Source organism: Tubulanus polymorphus, chromosome 4 (assembly GCF_964204645.1).
Source record: "Tubulanus polymorphus chromosome 4, tnTubPoly1.2, whole genome shotgun sequence".
Lineage (NCBI taxonomy): Eukaryota > Metazoa > Nemertea > Palaeonemertea > Tubulaniformes > Tubulanidae > Tubulanus > Tubulanus polymorphus.
Window position 1 is genome coordinate 23,245,329 of NC_134028.1, and position 24,467 is coordinate 23,269,795.

The following is a 24,467-nucleotide window of genomic DNA, read 5'->3' on the forward strand; positions in this document are numbered from 1 at the left end:
AAGTAATGAAGATATGAACATTATAGACGACATATTGTATTCCAGCAAGAAATTGTTAACGTGGCGATAAACTAAGTATCCAATACCATTCATGGGTTACATCTGGACCGGTCGAATCCAATCTTAATTGGTCCAAAATAGGCTTGGCATGAAGCAAAAACGTGATGATGTTTTAACTGTGCCCTTGGATTTGACGGATAAAGATCAACGGCTGGCAATACGAATTCTTTGCTTAGACATTTAGTTCATTTTAGTCGTTTATACATCGGCGTTCTGAATTACATCGCATCTTAAGAATGATTGCTTCGATCAAAGAACAGTAGACCTGAATTCAGTTCAGATAGAGGAATAGGCGCTGTATAACGTCTGAAACACCAACCCAGAACCACCAGGCAGTTTAAAACACGTCTATCAAAATACAATTTCTACACTCCGCCACGAGAGCGTGGCTAATCGTATTCCGAGTCAATTACATCATCATTACAGAGTAATTTGCTGCATTCCAATCAATTTCTTACCCAACCCATAGAAATGTAGTTTCGTATCCCAACCCACCGTAGCATGCACAACCATAGCACTTTTGTCATCCGTTTAGTTGAAGCAGGGGGAAGCTTCTAACTGGTCGAAGCAAAAATATTCATTTTACGTCGAATTCTAATATGCCAGGGAGAAATTCCAGTTGAGATGCAACAAACTATATAATAGCATCGATTTACCAGTCTCTTTGTAAATTGGAAAAGATTCTGGATTGTATTCAAAATTCACCTGTTAAATTGTACGCGAGACTGATATACCGAGCGACATTTCTTTTAAACACTGAGTTTGGTGATTTGGTGCTGAAACAATAAGAAAAGCATAGCTTCGTGTTAGTAAAAAACATCATAGTCAAAGCCCACACTGAATGAGAGTTCCGTCGAAAGCAAGAGAGATAGAGATAGAGAGAGATTCACATACCAAAGAGTAATGACATGATCAGTATGGATGCGCCAGCCGCCACCAGTGCAAATACAGTGTTTATCATCAGAACAATTTCGATATACAGAAAATATATCTTAGATACGAAAATACATTGGAGAATGGGAGAGGGATGGGGCGCTGTAACTGGTCCATACAGATCAGATCACTGTTGAAAGTTTCCGAAAAGCGCGCATTTCACAATGAAACCTGATCCCATCATGCAGTAGTGCCGATTACTGTACCTGGAACACTGTAATAATCGCCCATAGTAATGTATCAAAATTCTTCCTATCACAACGACGATGTCGACGAGTATTGGTCAGGCGAAACGACATGTCTTTCTCACAGAATTTACATCCAAACAGGTTCATTCCCAGAATACTGTACATTAAAATAAAACAATCGTACGATAAAGGTGCGAAGTTTGGGATTGAGTGATTGTCGCGCTGCAGACGTCCGAATCCGCGGCACCGAATGAAGTCGATCCGTCCGGTCATGCAGTTATATTCAAACATTCCGAGTGTTTCGAGGAGGGTAAAGAAACCATAAAAACTATCGCCAATACAAAAAACCCGTAATAACGATGAATACAAGTAATAATAATAAAACGAATATTAAAGATTGTCGATTTTACGGACGAACAAACGCGCACAAACATGACAAAAAGCCTGAAATATATCTCGAAGCGGAATCAGTGCAGAAAAAGATCTAGCGACCACCACATGAAAAATCATTAATTAGTATAAAAAGACAACTTCATGATCGGAAAAAATGGTTCATTTTATCCCCAAATCATTCCAACATGGCGAGTATATGGAAATTGAATATTTTGATTTTCATATTTGAGTGCATATCATATTAAAATGTTGGAATGATTCGTTGATAACATGAGGGGAGAAAGAGAGAGAGAGAGAACGCACACGATTACAAGTACCACATTATTACAAATGGACCACGGTAGAAGGAAGGACTGAGGAAAGGTAGAAGACTGTGGTGTGTTACGAGTGAAAATGTAACATAGACGCGAACGCAATCATCGAGGTCATAACAGCCATCAACTACAGGGTATCAAACCTTAGATTATTAAGGTATGAAACCCGTCCGAATCTAACGATTGAAAATCGACTAATTTTCATAAAACTGACTGCTGCAGTAGTTTCAATATGGTTTAAGGCATATTCTCAAAACTCCAGACCTTCTTGTGACAGGGTTAATTAGGATTTTCGGGGTTAACATTAAAAAAACAGGTCACTCCAACATTCTGAAATAGATCTTTTCGTCATTTAACATTTAAGCGGAATTGATTATTTTGAATTAGAATATTCTAAGTTCGGTAAGTAAATCGTATTCTATTTCATTCGAGACTCACCTAAATATAAACATAAACAGAACCAATAGCGCAAAAAATGTAGCCACATTGTCCATAGTTCTGAGCATCACAACTAGCTGGCGCCTGAGCGCAGGCATGAATCGTACCAGTTTCAATATACGCAATAGACGGAATGTTCGTAATACGGAAAGACCTCCTTCTCCACCCTGTGCTAACTCAACAAGACTGAAATACATCAAATACATCTTCATTAATTCACGCTTTTATCGTTTGTCCCAGTCCGTTGTCTCGCGGTCGTTATTCATAAATTCATTATAGATATACATAGCATTTATACAAATACATCTCGGTCCCGGGAGTGATACATATATGCAACATCAGCGACTTGTTTATTACTGTTCGGTATAAAAAATGGCTGTCCGCATACACCTACCTAAGTATCACAATAAAACCATCGAAAACATTGAAACCGTTGCTTATGTAACCGAACACACCGTCGGCTAGGATTTTCATCAACATTTCAGTCGCGAACAAGGCGCTAAAGAACAAGTTGCTGTTTTCTAAGATATCGGTTAGGTACGGAGGCTGAAGAGAAATATTGAAAATATATATACATAGTCCTAAATAGGAGACGAAATGGACGGAAAATTTTGCTACGATTTTCGAAAAATACCTGGTTATGGTATTCAATGCCCATGCTCATCGTATTCACGAGAATAGCCATCAAAATTCCGCGTTGAAAATAGTTATGGTCCACGAGAACTTTGATTTTTTGACGGAACATCGAGAAACATCCTGAAAAACAGTCGATGCAACCTACCGTAGATATTATTGGCATATTACTGCCCTTATCGCAAACTATTCAACGCAAAATAAAAACACGAAGACACGAACAAAACGAAGCTTTACTGAATACAACATATATATTCAAGATAGATTCCGATTAGAAAAAAAAGGAAGAGCAAAGCGAGGAATTTTCTCATCGGGAGAAAAGTCACTGAACTTCGATGTATGAGGCCCAGGCACGGCGTAAATTTCGCTACTTTCGCTATATACATATGATTATTTTTTACAAACAAATTTTTAAATTCTTTATTTATTTGTGGTCATCAACAGCGAAAGAACAAAATGCGTTGTGCCACTAGCCATTGTGAATTGAAACACTTTAAAAGTAAAATCTGTTTTTGAGTTTAAAGAAATAAATTTCAAGAAAAGAAAACCGACGAAATCAATCATCATTTCAGTAATGTTGTTATCTTGATAACCGTATCGCCGTTAAAAAATTTCGCTAGATATAAAACGTGACAACAATTCATACCCAGTGATGGCTCGCGATGTTACCTTATCCATATAATAGACGAGGTACATAAAATCCTGTTTTATGGTAAATAAAATCCTGTTTTATGGTAAAATATGCGGATGGCGAGGAACAATTCCTATTTCACTGTTCCCCCTGAGCAAAACATGAGACATATACTTCTCAGAACTAGAAAAATGCACCACTTTTGATCTCTACCTGAGAGTTCACGTTTCTCTTGTCATGCTATAAGAATGATACCAAAGTATATCGCATTATTTGCAAGCTGGTCTTCATCCACTAGTGGAAGATAGATCTCGCTAAGCAAATTTATCAAATTGTTTATGTCGTTTAACATGGTATTTCATGCGGCATTTTATAATGTGTATATTCACGAATGTCTTGTAATGTATCCGATATGAATTTGTAAACGTAAGGAACAATCAAGTTTTTTAATCTTTTTTTTGTTAAAGGCATTTCTGAGATCTCATATTTATGAATACTAAACTTCATGTCGGAAATCAAGTTATGATATAAAACACTTTTTTACGGAGCAATGCTCGCGTTTTTTCGTTATATAGTCTGAGAATAATCATCGATTTATAGCGAATCTATCGTATTTGTTTAAAGCCGAGTCGTTCTTTTTTCTACGCAGAATTCCGATAACGACGGCTTCTGAAAATGTATTCGCACCGACTGATACCGAAACAAAATCCATTAAAGATAAGCTCGCAGTAACCACCGACAACAAATAACAGTTGTTTTTGGGACAAATCATGAAAATTGCATCAAAGCAGTGATTCTTACATCTTGTTTTTTTATTATTGATAAGGAATTCGAGGTATGCAGTGCGTCTGCGTATGAATTCACCTGAGCAGACGGTGATTCTTCTTACTATCAACAGATGGCGCTGATTGAATTTAGTGGCAATGACACAATAACGCACACGCGAGCCATTATTGGGAAAAATTGTTATCGCACTTTTCTCGAGATATAATTTTTTTCATAATCCATTAGACAATTAGAAAGTCTGAAATGAAACCGACCTGGTGGATGTTGTGGAATATCTAAAGACTCATCTTTCCAATCGCTCGAAGATACATCATCATCGCTGTCACTCCACTCATATTCAGAATGTTGCGTATCATAATCTGGTAATGTACATGTTATATGGGGTGCTGAAAGACCTTTCTCCCCTAGAGAAAAATAGAACAAAAAAGTCCAAACTAGTGTGAGTTTTACATGAGTTTCAGTTGGGACTCTTTTTTCAACCTCAGCCAGACACAGTTTGTATGTTCCCATATTGTTCCAAGATTATAGATACGGATTTATATCGATGTAGGAACTACTAGCAATTATTTCTACTAGCAGTTTGTGGTTTGTGGTTGCAAGTTATGCCTTACAGTATCACATTTCGTAAATCAAGATGCTCCAATGTTGTTAAATGAATAAATGAATGATAATGATAAAAAACAGTAATAAACATAGCTGCAAAGCTGCGATAACGGATTTTTGGCAGAAAACCCTATTGATGTGTTATGGATCAGTATGGTATATCACATATCAATTAGGATCTGTGTTTACTGGAAAGAATTGGGAAAGATGCATTTTTATACCTGCATTTTTAGTGCCGTCCACATTTGGATTTAACTTATTCATATCATTGTAATCCATATTCAGCAGTGAGTTAGGAGCAGCGAGCGTATTTTTAGCACCATGGAGACTAGTAGTGTCGGGCACGTTTAGTTGTCGCGAACTGCCCGTGCCGTTTAATGACGATGATAGCGGAACTAGATGATTAGGGGAAGACTGTTGTGATTTGATCACGGCGTCCATAGGGGGCGCTAGCGTATTATCCGATACAAACGCGCTACTGTGAAGAGATTCTGATGATGGGTTTAGACTGTTGTTGCTCGGCAACATAAGGTGATTCGGCCGCCGCGGCGACGAAACAGGGTCGATATCGGATACCTCGGGACTCGCCCTCGGAGCCTGTTGACCCGGATCCATGTAGGCCCTCTGAGTTATGAATGTACACGCCATGCGATGCGCGTGTTGTAACTGCACGGATTGTTTCGGTGTTTTCCAGCGTCCGCGCTTGCGACGCAACGATATCGCTTTTTCCGGTTTCACTTTGCACTGACGTTTTCCCTGCGCGCGCTTGAACGTTCGCACAATTCGTCGTTTGAGTCTGCGCGCCAGATGAGCAAGGTATTTGAGTATTTCGTCGTAACAGCCGCCCGGCTCCGAGTTACTCGCCAGAGTGCTGCTCGATTGGAAGCGTTTTCGTTCCTGCATCATGCGTTCGGTCTCGCGCTTTTTCGTTTCGGAAAACTGCGTCGCGATTACAACTAGACAGAGGTTGATCATAAAAAATGAACCGATCTGAAAGAAAAAAAAAACTGCATTTCATTGATAAGATATAAAAAAGATATCAATTAAACCACTTTCTAGATCGTTTGGGCTGCTTAACATCGTTCAACATTATCAGTTAAGTTCGCGCGGAGCTGATAATTCATTCTTCGCTATGATCAGTTGTCGGGGAGAGGAGAGAACTATCGTTGACAATCATACCTTATAGAGCTTGAAAGGAAAAAAATCATTAAGTAATTGAAAGACCTATTGACAGATTACGACTAAAAGCAGATGACAGACATTAGATTTTCGCCTGAAAGTAATTCGATTCAATTTGGTATTGATGTTTTCAAGAGTAGGACGCATTAACTGCTTATATCCTTGATTTGTCAAACGCTCAATTAATAGGCAAAAGTCCTAATAATCGCCTTTCTTTTTTTTCTTTACTCCTACAAGTGACATCATGATGTATGTAACTTGCCACATTATCACCTCACAATGTGTAGAAATGTTACCCTCGGGCCTGATACGAATTACGTGCTAGCAACTGTTAGACACATTATATGAAATCCCTGCTATCATCGGGGGGACATTCAATCATTATTTATTATCTGTTTTGTTAAGAAGTCCGTACAATTATATCAGATTATCTCCTCATCTACGCATTGGCGATTTCCAATTATATCTCAAAGCAACAATCGGTAGTAATAATGTTGATCATTGATATCCGAGCGTCCGAAAACCCAAACTCTCTTAGCAGACAGACAACGTCTATAATAGATTCACAGTTGAACATTTTGACAATGTCACAAGAGAATTCCTTTCTTTTTAGTAACAATTCCCGAAGTAATCGCTGTTATTTTCGATCTGATGAAATTCGAAATGTTTTGACATGTGCGTAAATTGTATTGACTTTTCAATAACCAGAGATGTCAAAACTAGATGATACCGACTCGTTCAGCTGCTGCGGCTGCTGCTGGTTGTGGTTACTGTGATATTAACATTCATCTAGCCTACCAGGACCAAATGTGGAACTAATGTGAGTGACAAGTTAATTGCTTGTTCTACGATCGCATAATTAAGACCAACCTCCGAAGGCGAACTAAACTAATTTGGTGAACACAGCGGGTAACAGTAAGAATAGCAAATGGTATCTTATGATTAGTGACTTTACACGAGGTATCTTCAAAATGGCGAAGCTCACGTATTGATCTGCCACATATCCATATTCATAATTCAATAACATATGAGATATATTTCTAACCCTGGTGCAGATAGCTCTAGTAGTGCTATCGTATAAATACAAAGGAAGAATGAAGAGAAGAATTGAATGCTTTATTTTGTTTTGTTCATCGAATCAGTTTTGGATGTTACCTGTTCATATGTTTTTTTTAAATCAAACAACATTTATCAAAAACCACATGCAACAGAATATTGAAACGTATCAGATTTTCGATAAAAAGAGATTTTCTAAAAATCAAAAGTTGCGTGCAAAAAGTTTCCATCGACGGCGTATTGAATAATCGAATCGATCGAGGGATAGCTTCACGAAGATAACAGCTCGAAATTAGATGAACTATACGTTATTTTACTTTTTTTGTCGAGTTCGTTTCGAGAGAAAATGTGCAAAAAATCCAGATTTCAAAATTATTTTCACACATGCAAAAAAGTAGTAGTAGTAGTAGTAATAGTAGTAATAGTAGGAAGTGCATCTGTTTGCTAAGATAAAATATACGAAATATTCACTCATGAGAAAAGAATCACACAAATTTCTTCAAAACATTATCTATCGGAGGTTTAGGGAGGGAAAACACACGAAGTCCGTCCGGTCTGTTGGTGGTTTTGGCCGATTTGTCGATTCGTTTTGTTGTTGTTAAGTTGTTAAGGGCAGAACAAATAGCCGAATTGAAATGCAATTATCTAATAAAGCTTTCCACGTTGAAGAGACAAAATTACGATTGCACGAATAGTTGAGATATCGTCTTATGGTGGGAGGAGTATTTTTTTAGAGTTTGCCGCGGGTGGAATGTTACGTTATGTTTATATTTCAAAATATCTCCTCGCCGGGCGCCGTAAGAACCGAGAACGGGGGAAAATTGATCGTGAAAACTATCTGAAAATCGAAAGGAATAAAGAAATCGTGCGTCTTGAAAAAAGAAGATTTTTTTCTTTTAAAGTACAGGTGAACTGTACTGTTAGGAGATTCGGTTCGTTATTATCGGAACTGAACCGAAGTACAGATAATGCAGTAAATTGTAAGAACAACCTGAAGAAAAGAAGATTAAAATCATTCACTCGAGTTTGATTCATATTTGCAGAGTTTTGTTCGCGGCGTCACCTGATCATATCGAGTGCACTTCACTTCAGAAACCTTTGACATTCGCTTTATTTTGCGAACAGATTTCCCTCAAGAAAATTCGAGACGACGAAAGAGATGCGATCTTTTGAAGTGCAGTAGCAATAATTCGCTTAAACAAGTTGTCTGCCATGAAATGGTTACGCGACCAAAGACAATCAATCAAAGATCTTCATTTTATGAAGCCCGTGGTTTAGTTTTTCTGACAAGGCTGTCAAGTTTCCGCAACCACAGACAGTCGCGAGCGCCAAACGCTAATTGTGCGTGGAATATCCGCGTGACGAGAAATTACTTTTTAACGGAATTATGAAAAATTATGAAAATCGCGGTCGTCTCCGTAGTATATCGAATTATCTTGCGTTTTACATTAAAAACAAAACGAATTGACAAACAGAAGGCTTAAGAAGGCGCAAAAATATCCCCGAAATAAAAATCAACCCGATTGCATGCAGAAGGGTCCAAATTCATTTACAGGGAATAAAAAAACTCGTTTCTTTTTTAAATTTTCTCAAAATTCTGCAAATATAAATGGTTCCGAAATCCTGTGCCATTTTTTTTTGCTGACAATGAAAGCAGATGTAAATATGAAAATCATCCAGTCGTAGTCAAGGCGCGGCTTTTTCGAGGAAATGGCAAAGAATTCCGGTGTAAAAAAACACAAGAGGAGATAGCAATAAAAATGGAAGGTAATGGAAAGACAGGCAATGAATGAGATCACTAGGGGTGGCAAACCAGTACCACCCACTTACCACTATCAACAATACAAAGTAAATCCAATCCCAAAATGTATGGGCATCTTGAACATAATACATGATGTCTACCCAGCCTTCAAGGCTGATCACCTGTAAATATAGAGAAGCAGGGAAACGGGTTATCGGGGACGTGAAGCTAAAGAAAATGAACTTACCACAATTAACAATACAAAATAGATCCAATCCCAAAATGAATGAGCATCTTGAACATAATACATGATGTCTACCCAGCCTCCGAGGCTTATTACCTGAAATGCAATAACGAACATGTACAAAATAAAAACGAGCCTTTTTGTTGTTTTTTTTTCGCCGTGATTATCGCAGACGAGATGCTTCTATTTAACGCATGTCTTGATACCGCTGTATACAGCTAGTAAGAATTGATATGACCCGCAGGGATCGCGTAGAGTGACTGTAATAAATCTAATTTGTGGTATAAAAACCATAGCGTATATCGATATAACATACGCTAAACGCGTACGAACTGTATAACCTTTTGCGAGTAACGGGTTAGCGACGGACAAAAAAGATTAAAATAGGATTAATAGAAGAATTCAAAAATTCGTCGTATGAGTGTAAACCCTAATGATAGACGTGTGGGGGTAAACCTGGGAAGCCGGGTTTCGAAACCTAACCTAACTAAACCTGCCCTAACTTAAGAAACCGAAGATAACCACTCGGCCAAACGCTGATCTACTGCCGAGCATGAACAGTTACTCGTGACGTCATATCGGGCGTGGAGAATTGTGGGAAGTATAGGAATGTAGTACGTTGTGAATACTACGTATTTTCGACACGGTCAAAATGTGTTTTAGAATAATTTTGCATATGATACGCAGCTTTTTTGTTGAGCGCATCGTTTAGCCACATATGCGGTGGACTCACGTGACAGAGTCTCCGCACGTGACAGAGTCTCGCGATACCATCAGTTTCGAATCCCTGCCGGAGGACGATGTTCCACGTAGAATACGTTGTCGAACCTGCTACGTAATTTTGAAACATGTGTACACTGTGGTTAACTTAAGTTCCTTAGCCATCAGCCAATTCGGAGCAACATCAAACAAACCGTAGTCATTTAAAACCTTCTCTAATATCACGAGTGAATGATACATAAATTTCTTTATCAAATATGTCAAAGCCCCATCAAATTATTAGCAAAAATTACGCAGAACGTAATTGAGACTTGAGAACTTTGTCGGCGCGCCATAGATGCCATAATCGAATAGTGGCACGCGAATATCACATAATTTCATCGTCGATACTCGTTGTGGCTGTAACTACAAAAATACCGGGATCAAGTTACCTAGCAACCGCAGGTAAATAAACCTGTTATACGGTTCACAGAAAGCGTTGGCATAATGATCTAAAAACTCAGAAAAACAGGCTTCGGATAAATGAAAAAGTCTATGTATAAAACGCTTTTGAATTGTTTGGTCGAAATTGAAAACCAACAGCAGCTGAAACAGAAATTCAAGTTTAACTTTTTATAGAAATCGGGGTCAGGGCATAGTGACCGAGCACTTTACCTGGTGGTATTACATCAGGTCATTAACAAGAATATAGATTGATCTGATCTGACTCAGTAAAGGAACAAGCCTTCATAGTCAGATCATAGGCTCAGTAATGGAGCCTTGGCCCGATCAAAATCGGCTCAGTAGGGTAAAAAGACATCTTGGCAGGACCCGACTTGGGTAAGGTAACAAAACGTCGTGGACTGCACCTAGATAAACTCTTACTAAGGTAACAGAACTTCGAAGGGGAAGAGCAGCTAGTAAATAAGGTAAAAGGTAGGAATCGACCAGCAGCGTGGTAGATATTCAACTGCAAATGAAGCTGAAATGTCAAATGTATACACCCATACTGTGAGTAAATTGAATATCCATTATTTGGTTGAGTTCACGCTGAAAAACGACGCGGCCACAAATAGATCAGATAACGCCAAGTCTGGTGGATCGCTTATTACTCTTCATCACAGAACTAGCGAAAGAAATGCGGCGCCAATAATCCTGCGCAAATAATATTTCCAACGAATTATTGGCAATCGCAGGTTTCATAAAGATGATCGGATGATGGAAAAGAAATGGCAATAAACACCCCACATATCCTTTACTCGTATGTGTATATATATGTACATCAATCAATGGCTGTGTGGGTAGGTCGGTTCGGGGAGCCTACAGCGATATCCAAAATCCAGCATCTCTCTAGATTGATATCCTTATTGGAAAAAAGCAAAATGGAAATTGACGGGAAACGACGAATCGATTTGTTTATTTTTGCAGAAACGAAAACACGTTTTGCCTAAAGAAATTCCAGGGTGCTAGGAAACTATACTAACTGCCCATTCCTGACAAAAGGATGAAAGTCAATTTTTTCGAAATTCAGATTTTGATCGACCATTACTGGTGCAACTACTGGTGCATTCCGTTCGGTGCAATCCTCACATCGGTATCTCTAACCGTGCTTAGACCCTAGTATGCAGTACGGTTAAAGCACGATATTTAGAGTGAATAAACATCTATGTATTTGAACAGATTGGCGCATGTATACGGGCTGATAATCGCAACTAATCTCATTGCTTTCATGTCGCTGACCATCAATGCGACGTTAATGCATCCGATTAAGCTCGGCTTCAGAACGGCAGACGTGTTCGCAGGATACATTCAATCAGACCCAATAGAAAACTCTACAGCAATGAATCCGCTGCCGCTCGCTGCAATTCATATTGATATTGATGCATCAGTCGCAATGATGGTATTATATACACGTGAATATGATACATTTCGGCGGGCAATTACGCCATGATGGGGTCATCAAGAACCGGCATAACAGACCGCGGTCTGAGTAATAATCCAGCGCTTAACTCGGCTGATTATGTCGTCAGTATTTCAAATCCTCTCCAAATTCCCGGTGAAATGGCTGTGTCTGATGACCAATCTATTCACGCAGAAGCTAGTTAGCACAAAGTGCATCTAAGCTCAGGGGCATGTGACCCGTATCTTCTTCAGACACACGGGTTTCAGGTTTTAAATATGATAATCTTATTCACGACAGAATATCAGTTCACAGTCTTGAAGTCTTGAATTCTAAGATGATTACGTTGTTAAAAAATCAATTCGATTTCCGATTTCTGATCTAAGCTCCCTGGTTTGTACCTACTGCTGGCTATGCTGGCTTTGATAGAGGATTCTACTCGTGGCAAGTGAGGATCCACCAGGTGTCGCTAGCACTAATATTAGTTGGTGATCTGCAGGGTTTAGATATCATTAATAATTGATCGGTCTAGCTTTATTCAGCAAAGCATCACACAAAGCAGTGAAAAAAACCCATAATGGGACACGAGTTGAGTTCCTGTGAAAGATTATTTAATCAAGCAATCGACGCGTGAGATTTTGTTATCATGCCGACGTGTTTGCGACGAATGATTTTTCAGCCATCATTTCTCATTATGAAACCGCTGACAACCCGTACAAATCAGTTGCCCGCGACAACGACGACGGTGTTTACGGGGAGTTGTATAATGTATCGGCGGCGGCGACGCCGACATCGCAGTGAACGAAACGATACCGACACGTCGACATCGTCACGAAATGCAAAAGACAAGCCGACAGACGGTAACGCGATGGAGGCGCACGGCGACGACGAGAAATATCGCGTCCATAATCGCTACAGGAAATGGTCTATGAATACGCGACAGATCGGTGACAGTCGCTGGAAGCACGACGCCCCTATTTTCAGCCAACCAAATTACGATATTGTCACGCACCCAGGATATGCCTCAACCTTGACGCGTTCAATAGACGCGAGCGACTGAAATCCGACGAAGCCGGCGAGAAAATTGAATACTGATTCTTACAGAATTTTCCCAATAGTCTCGCTTATTCGCGACGCAAGATGACATTAACACCCTGTGATGCTATTAAAAAAGAAGCTCATACGTATTTATCTAAAAGCAATTTTTTCCATTTACGGTCAAAATTACGTTTAATATTAGGAAGTGAAGCAGATACCGCTTAGTTTTGCTCACTCATCTGAAGGCAATAAACAATGGCATAAAGGAAGTTATAATCGAGAGCGCGATGTTAACGCCGTTCGCGACCGAGAGACATTAAATCATCCGACTGTCCACTGTCCATATCCCATAAAGCTTCTTAACAGCTTCTAAAGAGCTTAACTGAATCAGCTTTAACCCTGGCGAACTGACGAACTGATGTATAAAATGAGGTGAAGGGCATCGGCTATATGAATATGCGCTAAAGCCTGGATGTCGGGAACGTCGGATGAAGCTAGATAGAAACAAAACTGTAAAGATTTTTAAGAAACTGGTTTTCAAAGTTCATTCAATTGTTCATGAGAGTTTTAGATGTGTCTCGTTGACCTGGTGTCAAACGGTTTGAACCGTGAAAACCGACGGTACTTTGTAGGGTTACCAGATTTTAGTTTAAGTATGAATCGTTCTGATACTTCTTAATCGGATACTTCTCAAGACAGAAGCATCACGGTGACAATGACCATCTTAGTAGAATTCGTCCACTAATCGTAGATCTTATACATAACAGGAAATCTCATTCATATTTCCGTAGTTCTATAACAAACAGCAATCACTCAGGATATGTAATCTACACATATTCTGCATGACTGCTTCATAAATATCCCGGCTATTCTTTTCCTTCGGATAGAAAAAGACCTCTCATGCACTCTCCATCCGCTAACATAATGATAGCCGACTGAGCAAATAAACTTTAAGTGTGTCTGCTATGTAGTATAGCGACTCAGTCGCAGACATTATCGATTACGCCGTTTGAGAATCGAGCTGTAAAATAAGTTCATTTCTTGACATCATGTGCTACGGGACTAGTAACTTCTAGTCGTAGTCTGACACAATATCGATTTGCTCATCAAACTCTGAACGATCATCAATACCCGAGTGAGGTGCTGGTAGGTCTATACTCGAGTCTTACCAGTCAGACAGATTTCATCATTGCAAGTTGAAAAAGAGCGCAATTTTATGCGTGGCATGTTACATTATACCAGATTTTCGGACACGTTTTGGAAGCCGTTTGATTTTATTTGGGGAAATTTAGGGGTTGATACCCCTGCCTCCCCATTGAGGTTGGACTTGTCCCCTCTCGGAAATTGCAACGACAAAGGAGCACCCGCTTGCGACCTGTTCGGCTTGACTGCTCTCCTCCTTTTCTTTATTGGAGCTCGCCTCCCAAATCTCCTAGATCCGCAGTCCCTGTGATTTTGTTCAATCATTTATATATGCATTAGTTTGTTAGTACAGTAAGCGTTTATATGTTTTGCGTTACGCCAGGTATTTGATTAATGATAAAAAATCAATGAAATCACGTTTTATGCGTCTACGCCAACATTCTTGTTGCCTGGGAAATAGATTGTGTAATATCGCGGTTGGCTCTTTCAGCTGATATGCAATATCGAAATCTGTTACCAGCTCTGTACTTACTACAGCGTTGCGGTTACTTACTACGCAACACAAAGCAAGATGCACATTTCTCACAAGTTTAAAGATATAGTTTGGCTTTGAGCAAGTGAAAAATGGCTTTCACAAAGCAGAATCCAAAGAAGTCTTAGAATGAGCCAAGAGGGCTCCAATAGAATTTGGCATAGTTCTACAAATAGGAAAAGTTATGACAAAAACTGTTACGTGTAGTCTGTGGATCTTGAGAGACAAATTGATGATGGAATAGAGGATTCCTATTTTCCATCGAGTGGGCGATCCCCTGCAATATTCGGCCCGTCATTATCGACATATTTGTACTGATACCACCCTCCTTTCTAAAGATTTTATTGGTCGTGTGTGGCGAAAACCAAATCAATGCGTAGTTAAGATGCTGGCCTAACATGTCGTTAGCAGGATTTCCCATGGATTTAAGCGATTATGAACTTGAATTCTCGAATTTCTTATTTCAAAAGCCGCATGCAGGATTTTGGTTGGTCTGAGCGCTGGTCATGGGGTGGATCCGGAGGCAAGTTCAAGTGTCAACATTTGGGACCTGTAAGAACACACGTAAAGCCTATCGGATATTCAGTCTTCATTACGCCGGAATCAACGAGACGTAAAACTTGGAAAGATCGATTTCGCTGGGAGAGATTTCTCCAAGTCATAACTCGAAAAGATTCAATTACAGGAAACTGAGAAATAAATAACCGCAACGCATATGTCGTAGCCGGCTCAATCAGGGAACGTTATCTGTGTAAATTATGAATAGTGAATTACCAGAATACAGACAGAAGCCGATTTGTTGTCTCAGAGCTAACAGCTTCTAGACATTTCAACGATTAATCATTTTTATCGATCTGCCGACGAAAATATGACGACGGGCCGCCTAAAAATCAATATGAGATCTACGAGAATTGACGAATGAAATAAAATTCGCTACGAGAAATGATGATGGACTCCGCCGATTCCACCAGGAAATGGGCGTCTGAACTACGGGTAATGTTTAGAATGAATTCATGAATGACAATTGTCATTTGCCAAATACGCCTACGCTATCGGCAGTGTGGTCTTGGCTACGCATGTTATGTCTCTTTCCAAATGTGATAACAACATTCTTGAGATTATTATCAAAACACGGCGAGTCTTCTGCGATGACTGTTTACTCATAAGCTGGCTCATTCTGGTGTTTATAGCAAATCTACATCAAGACCATTCGGATCTCATTCTAGTTCTATAGCCAATCCAGTCTAACATTGGTTCTATAGCCAATCTAACATTTTAACCTAAGCTCATTTTAGTTCTTTAGCCAATCTATTAACTGAAGACCATTTCGAACTCTCAAGCCGTCGCAAGGCCGACCTACGCCCGCCTATTAAGCCATGACCGAGCAACTCTTGGCCCAAGATTATGTTTTATGTTGAGATTAGATTGGAGAAGTGATTATGATTGACGGTTTACTTTTAGCTCTTCCTTCATTCATTTTCGGTGAGATGTTTTTTAATCAATGACAGTTAACGCTTCGTTGCAGGAGAGAATAACCGAATTAGTCAGTTAACTGTCTCCCCACTGCGTGGTAGCGGTGTTAGCCCGTCGTCACACTGCCATTCACACTTTATATTCCAGACTCCGTCAACGCGGTTATCAGGATTCGGTGCAATCTCTGAAACCTTACTCGAAATGAACGACCTTTCCACTGGAGCAGTCATTATCTCTCACGACATTCATCTCGAGTATATACTACAGTGAGAATTCCGCGCGAGTCGGCGAGTATTGTGTAACAGATACAGACAGTGTAAACAAAGATGAGACGAGTATCAATAGCAGTTTCAACGGCGGTCGTATATCAGCTAAGGCGTCATGTTTCGTCTGAATTTTCTGCATGTCTCTCTCCGAGGGGTGAATTCGTAATCCTGTATAATCTATGACATATGTGAAACCAAAAATAAAATTCTCTCCGCGGTGAAACTTCAAAACCATTTGGGTCTGTGTAAAATGAAGACATATGCAAATCTAATGAAGCAATGGCACATCCGCTGCACAACTGGAAGTGTGTATATCATGCGGGTTTAACAAGAAACCCAGTTTGCTGGTTAAAAATAATGAACTTAATACTGTAAGGTAGATGATTAGAATAGTCCCGTTATAGAAGTTTACATGATAAAATCTTGAAGATCTATTGAAACTAGATAACGACATTTCGGCTGCTGACAAACAGCAATAATCAGCTGAAATGACCATCAGAAGCTACATTGTGGTTTCACTTTGACACGTTGCATGAAATTCTATTGTTAGACTTTTTATTTATCTATACAGTCACACGAAGCCATATGGGATGCTTTATTTGACTAGAGTTTAATTCTAACCCGAAACCCGAAAAGGTGACACCTTATTATCATCAGTGGCCATATTAGTAAAACAATAGCCATTTTGACTTACCTGGAATATAGCGACCCATGCTAATCCTATGTTATCGAATGAGATTGCGCCTTGGAAGGGATTTTTATCTCCGGGTTGACAAGTCGTATAATACTGATTCCAATTGATACACGATGTTGAGTTTCTAATTGAAGTATTGTTCACATAATTATTGCTATACGCATCTACGGTATCGTTACACAGATTGCCGTGCACATTTCGAAGTTCTTTGATCCCCGAGCAATGTCTCATACCCGAATCCTTGTGCATGCTACAGATAAAATCGTGTTGATCGCTGCCGTGTTCGATCACCGGTACGTAATACGGGTTCAGATAAAACCTAGAAAAAATCGAAGACAAATTTCTTATCTTATTTCATATCTTATGGCATATTATAATACATCATACATATCTTAATGAACCCATACAAGAACGAACTTCGAATGTCGGAGAAATTTTTGCGAACTAAATGAAATCGAATGTCAGATAGTCGAAATGACTATATTATGGTCCGGAAATAACGAACCACGTCGCTGTAGTTTAGACTATAGTTCCAAGATGGCCGACACTGTGAAATGCATTTTGACCACTATAGTCGACAAATTAGAAATCTGAAGTTCGCCAGGGCTGGTTACATCATGGGGCACAAGTTAATCCGACTGATTTGGTATCGAGTTAGAATATTTGATAGTTTTTATTGTTCTTACAAGAGACATATATTTAGAATCTTAACGATGACTGCGAAATGAAATCGATGCTATTCTAGGGGTAGGACAATTCAGGCTACTACAAATCTAGAATCTCCCGTATACACTCAAACACTGGAGAATATGTTAAAAAGGTTAAACCCGACGGCTCACAAATTAAAAAGACTAAAAAATGAAATTCATCTATATCGAGAATTAGAAATTAAAGGACATGACCATCGTTTAGGTTTTAATCTCGCCATCGTAGATACCACGATCCAATAGTAGGACTTATAGTAGCAATTCGAAGCGAAATATGACGTACGGGTCAACTGAGACGTCATACGTTTCTGACACTTACAGAGACAGCCACACCCGAAAATGGTCTCTAGCAAAACGTTGTGTCTTCTGATTCTAATTCGTGATATATGAATTTCGTTTTTAAAATCTTGTAAATTTTTTCAGAATGGGTTTTGATCTTATTTCTTTAAATGCTTTAATTCAAGCAGGGTTCAGCTATCGAAAACCTCGAAAAATACATCATATTATTAGCACACTCTCTAGATTCCGGAGCATTTTTTTAGTTATGTTAAGAGTTAATGCTCAGAAATAAATCCGGAAAATTATTTGCGGCTTAGGAAATAGTTGCTGCAAGTAGCACTTCGGAAAACACGGTCAGAAAAAAAGAATTATCATTATTTCATAGCAGGTTATCACCCATGCCGTCACCACCTGCCAACAACCATAGTAGCGAGGATACAGGACATGCAAAATGTAGTGATTTGCAAATCCTGATAATCGTGAATGCGTTTTAGTCAGTTGATTGCTGAAAAGCTGCTGAGGTATTTCAAAAACAAGACATTCGCATTATTAAGTCAGGGATGAAATTTTCCGGGGTATGAAAGTCTCCGCCCAATGCAGCGCAGCAGCAGCAGCAGCAGCAGCAGCAGCAGCAGCAGCAGCAGCAGCAGCAGCAGCATAGGAATGAACATGAGCGCGTATGTCTCAACGATGCACTTTAAAAAAAATACCGAGTAAAACAATAAGGATACAACAGTCACGGAAACCACATTTGGTGCAAATATACCCTGCCTAACGAAGCGTGTGAATCATCAAACATAGCCTTTCATGGTCGAAAATAATCAATTCAGACTAATCTCTGTTTTATTGACTATGTTAAAGTACACATAGAAAACCACAATGTTACACTGACGTTTCCAATAGATGACTTCTATCCATCACCAGAGATTTATCCAATATTCTTGTAAACAATTCTCCGAAGATGGATCTCGCCGAAATGTCAGCGTAACTGATTTTTAAATTGTTGGTCGTTAAATATCGTGGCTTTTTGTACCTTTTCGTCATTATTCCCTCTAAACCTCTTCCTACAAACACCGATTACATAATCCCTTCATCTCCTCAAAGATCGACCGTAATCCGAGTGGAAAAATAAAACAACGATTCATATTCCATCGACCATTTTAGAATTCTAGTACGAATAATGAGCATGCATTTCTTCTTTTTTTTGCGCCACCGAAAATGTGTCGAACATACTGTATATATATAAATATACATATACTTACAAACCATGAACATAGGATTTATTCTCATTAATGTCATGAGTCCAAAGGCTGAAAAAAGTGCCAAATAAATAGAAACATAACGGGAAAAAGAACGAAGAAAATAAGCAAGGAATGAACAAGATCGCTGATGTCGTAGTGTTTACATTGCCGTAGGTAATGATTTCGGTAAAAGGGCTTTCAAGTTATTCTATTCTATGGACGAATTTTGTCTTTAGCAGAAAATTGTCTCCTTTCTGCGATGGAATTTCATTACGCGTTTCGTGTAAAAAAAGTTCAATTCTTTTAGCGAGTTTCCTCATGCGTTGTCAGAAGGTATCTTTCCGATGAACGAAACGGTAATTTCTAGAAAGCGATGTTTTTTTAGGAATGGCATTTCTTAGACAGTTTACTGCCGATCGTTGGAGGGAAATCGGGCTAATATTACAACCGAATCAAACATCGCTTTATTCTAACAAATCGCATATTTCAGCTGTTAAACTAGCGTATAGATTAGCCTTAAGTCATATAAAAATCTAGTTTCTATGGATTAAGAGATCATTTATCTATGCTTGATTTTTGAGATACTGATTGAATAACGTAATCCTTTATAAAATGAAGTAGTTAGAGTATATATCTATATCAGTTGGCTTTAAATTGGGCTGGATGAACAAGACAGGCAACATGTAATACAAAAAAAAACTATGATCTAAACTATATTGTAAATGAAGTTATTGCATATGAAGTTAGACAGATAATTTTATGCAATTAATATTTCAAAACATTCTGATTGCTTTGATAAATTTGTAGTGATTGGTACAGTGATATGGCCACGCTATGATTGATAGTTTACTGGCAAAGGTATCATACGATGTGCATAAATGTTGCATTGTTTTGTTACAAGCCCTAGTCAAACCTAGATCAGTTTGTTTATGTTTGGAAAACATTCTTAAGGTTTCAAAAGAGTGAGATATAAACAAAAAATTAAGAAAAAAAAAAATATATATATATATACCTATAGAGATAAAGAAAGGATTTCACGAAAGAATGATAAAATAAAAGCTAATGCAAAACTGAACGAGACTGGTTAACTGTAAATGGCACTAGAAAAACATTTTCACTTTTATATCTGGAGCAACAGTGCACCAAATAGTATAATAAACCCTATGAAACAATTCTGAGACCGTATTGAGACGATGATACGATTTAGATCCAACAATAAAGAAAAGAAACACGTCCGAAAATGTTTGCTTTGGCTAATGACTTATTTCAACGTGTCGAATGTATAGACATTTTCAGGAAAGGTTATTCCCGCATATTAGTCAAAACGTTGAAATATACTTTTAGCTCCAGGAAACGTTTACGGACTCGTCTTTTATTTGTATATCGCGGGATTTTTACCGGTACAAAAAAGCGTTACTTACCCGGGGTATGAAAAATTCTGCCTATTATCCATAAAACAGCGTTGACGCAACAGGCCGGCCCAGAGCTGTACGCCGACGATACCAAAAATGAAGAAAACAAAGAAACACAACAGAAGCACATTTCCCAACATCGGTAACGTGTCCAATAACAGCATCACCAATATACGCATACCTGAAAATATACAAAACAAAACTCCAGTTGAAATTGACTTATTGGACTCGAAGCTTATAGAGCGATATAGTGTGATATACAAATATATAGAATATTTTTCTTGAAAAAAAAATGTAGCAGATCTTCAATTCACTCTCCAAGCATATCTGAAATTCAGTTAGCCTCAGCGTGTACCACGATAGAGGATTAAAGAGTATGTCGTTTGAAGTCCCAAGTCGGGACAGCATTTAGCAATTCGAATTTCAGTCACCCGACGCTGGTTAGGATTACGAACGACCATATTTGTCAAGAAAGAGGGACAGCACATGAGAGCCGATGACTGAAGCAGGGATGAGAAGAGCTGATATCTGCAGAGATGGAAGAGCTTAATCAAGTTACCAGTAACTCACGCATCAGCGAACAGACGAAAAGAAATGAAATATTCATTGTTGAAAAAACCGTTGCGAGGAGAGAGAACACGATGACATAATAATGAGGTCTCCTACAATGCGGTATTGTTCGGAAAACGTTGCGCATCCCGTGAGCGCGCATAGGAGAGATCAACATGTCTATAAAACGAGGAAATGGAATCAATTCACGGTTCGCACTAGTTGCAGTCTCTTTCCAGGGCAAACTATCCACATTTCCATAGCTACTAAATGAGGAACTCACTAAGGCAGAAATAAAAGTCTATAAAGTTAAATACTAAGCCTACAGGAATAAAACCACACGAACAATCCAGACCACGTTTCTAAAATTCCGTAGCTTTTTCATATAGCTCCCTAGACATAACTGAATAGTTCATACTTTTACCAAGCCTTGAAAAAATGATTATATACTAATTCCCTAACCTTTTTAACAGACCCTGAATGCACTTAGAAATATTGTTGATACAGTATAAGACATGATAGTAGTAATGTCGGTGGATTCTGGGGGTCCGGTAACAGCTAGAATAGAGGGGCGCAATTGATTCTAAAATCCCTAGTTGTAGAACCAGTCTGTAAAACAGGCCCCTGGGGATGACTTGCAGACAGTTCAACCAGTCACGCATATCTGCGGAGCATTGCTTAAGCAAAGCGTCCATAAATGAACTGAACATTGTGGATCACCCGCCAAACAATTTGAGGCGTTTGAGACAATGAAAAGAGATCAAATATGACAGTTTTTCGATGCTTAAGGATTATTACTAATTCAAATTATACCATCGAACAAATGATACCTTCGCACAGGAACATCAGTATATATCGTAATAGGGCATTTATTTTCAATTATGTAAACCGAAAGCCGGTCGAAACCAGCAGAAAATAACGTGGATCAATCGATAAATGGTTCGACGACTAAGTCGGCCGTCTTCGGAAAAAATGTCCATCAAATTATGTTTCATACATAGACGCATTCACAAAAATGATTGATATCCATTCATAACTAAACTGTCATGGTATAATTGAATCTAACGCTTTTCATTCACGAGTCAAAAGTGACAGATAGAAAAAGACGGATCGCGGAAAAATGGCCAGTTTTTATCATATATATATATACGATGTGATGTCGTGTGCCTTATCGGGAATTATTCCACGAATTCAGACAGGAATAGCTACTTCATTCGGGATATTTGTCGTTGTTGAAATTGTAAGAATTCCCTTGAAATGTCTTCGGGGTGAGCAGGGCGAATGCCGGAATTTAGAAAGGGGGAGCAAAACATTTCCTACACGAAGAGCGATCACCGCAGGCGATCACCGCAAGTCTCATAAGAGGAATTTGGGGTCCTCTTCGAAGAAAAATCTGAAAAAATTGGGATCATTTTCTGATCAGAGCAATTCCAGATTTAAAATGCTGCGCAATAATGCTATGTCGGCAAAAATAGGTGGCGCCACCTCCCTAAATCCGACCCTGATGAGTGAATGACCGCAGAGAAAAGAATCGTAAAATAGACGAAATAAAGATTCGAGATTCGAGCTCGCACTGCTGTATGGTAATCATAGTCAGCGATGTCTTATTAGTCAAACATGCCGCAAAGGAGATGATGCAACATACACAAATTTGTCATATCTTCCAGGAGCTTATCCATCAATAAAGCTGACTGCCTTCTGTCCAGACATTCGGCAGACTCGATAGATAAAATCATAACCAGTGACAAGACCGACTTAAAGAGTCGGAAGACAAATTGTTATGTAAAGAATGTAAGGCTTCGTATTTCGTTGAATTGCTAGTCATGTGTGGTTGTGGACCCGGCTTTCATTAGCCAGATATGAATCAAGGAGAGTGATCCATATACAGTGTAGATGTACATTGTTATTTACCATGTCGATGGTCACGAGGGGTTTCTCAGAAATCGACTCACAGCGCGCGGCGCCGTCTCGGGTACGAACACGTTAAGTCGCCAGTAAGACTTTCACATTCAAACTAAATAGCGTTTGAATGAACTTTCCCAAGAATCTTATCAGCGGATGTTCAGTATTTGTAACAGCTTCAGCGTCATCGGTTTTCTCAGAAGTACAACGGCGCACCATCCCAAAATGCTTACCCTGCCCCATTACGTAGCGCCGAATCCTCGAGGATTGTTCATTCAGTAAGCTTTAGACACGGCCAAAATGATCTACCGCGTTCATTCCGATGTTGTAACTGTCTTGATTGACAATAAAAACTCGGTTTCAGCGCATTCGAACGCGACCGACGAAAAAAGAGACCGACGCGAATTTCGATGGATATCAAGGAAAATGCGATCGTAAATTATCGAGAAAAGAATCGTTTACTTCAAGTAGTCCGTGATTTCAGGCGTCGCAAAAAAGAGCAAAAAAAACTTTCAATTCATCGCATCGGACTGATAGAACTAAACGAGTCATATCGTCGCTGGAAGTGAAACCGATGTTAACGATCCTAATTAGCTAAAACATGTGTCCCAGATCCAATAAAACCAATCTATTCTACGACTAATCTGTGAACACAGCTTCTAATTCTTAACGATGTCAGTCAAAGTAATCGAGCTAATCACAGCGAAAAATAAACGGGACGGTAAAACTAGATTTTTTAGTGTACCTTCCTCGTCCTTCTTGCACCTGACTCCATACCCCACACGACTCCAGAGTTGAGGAGCTAGCAGAGCGATATTTTGTGCAAAAATGATTGTTTCATTCACTGAAATCGGTTCTACGGATCTTAGAGCTTTAAAGTGGATCATCTACACTGATTGCTTTCTGTAAACAAGTGACTTTCTAATTCAATTAAAGAAAACCCCGAAAGACGAGCCATTTTCAAAACTGATTTGTTATTCAAGAGCTTACGACGGGCTTCTTTTGTATAAAAGATCAGCCTTGAAAATGACTCATATAATTAAGTCGAAACGTTAGTCAATCAGTTTCAAATCAGTTTTATATTATTTGTATTTGGCTTTGTTTACTTTTGGATCTTCTTGAGATTTTAATCAGGGGTTAAACATGAAGGCTACAGGCACACCATTGTGCAATAGCAAACCGATGGCTTTTATTGCTTCTAAAATGCCAAACGGTAGAATATCCCGCGCACTCTGCAAGGAGAACAGAGGATTTTGAAATCCGCTTATAAACAGGATTTTAAAGATTGAAATCAAATTTTATATCTAATAAGCTAAGAGGTCTAGAGTATCTTAACAATTCAACAAGATGAAAATTCAATTTTCCAAATGTATTCACAGCAAAAACTGTTCTACTTTCATATTATTGTATCGTACGGATTAAACAATTTCTAG

General features: G+C 38.9%; 1 protein-coding gene across 1 annotated transcript in view; it reads right to left on the bottom strand.

Moving 5' to 3' along the window:
* The window catches only part of LOC141904729 (voltage-dependent T-type calcium channel subunit alpha-1H-like), a 71,172-nt gene that overhangs the window by 23,682 nt on the left and 23,023 nt on the right, over positions 1–24,467 (bottom strand). Inside the window, exons 3-11 of the mRNA XM_074793371.1 lie at positions 20,593–20,764; positions 16,945–17,263; positions 9,045–9,137; positions 5,201–5,969; positions 4,604–4,771; positions 2,961–3,103; positions 2,721–2,872; positions 2,327–2,512; positions 1,200–1,338 (exon numbers count right to left, since the gene is read on the bottom strand). Coding sequence (XP_074649472.1) covers positions 1,200–1,338; positions 2,327–2,512; positions 2,721–2,872; positions 2,961–3,103; positions 4,604–4,771; positions 5,201–5,969; positions 9,045–9,137; positions 16,945–17,263; positions 20,593–20,764 — 2,141 coding nt within the window. The remainder of the gene's footprint in view (positions 1–1,199; positions 1,339–2,326; positions 2,513–2,720; positions 2,873–2,960; positions 3,104–4,603; positions 4,772–5,200; positions 5,970–9,044; positions 9,138–16,944; positions 17,264–20,592; positions 20,765–24,467) is intronic.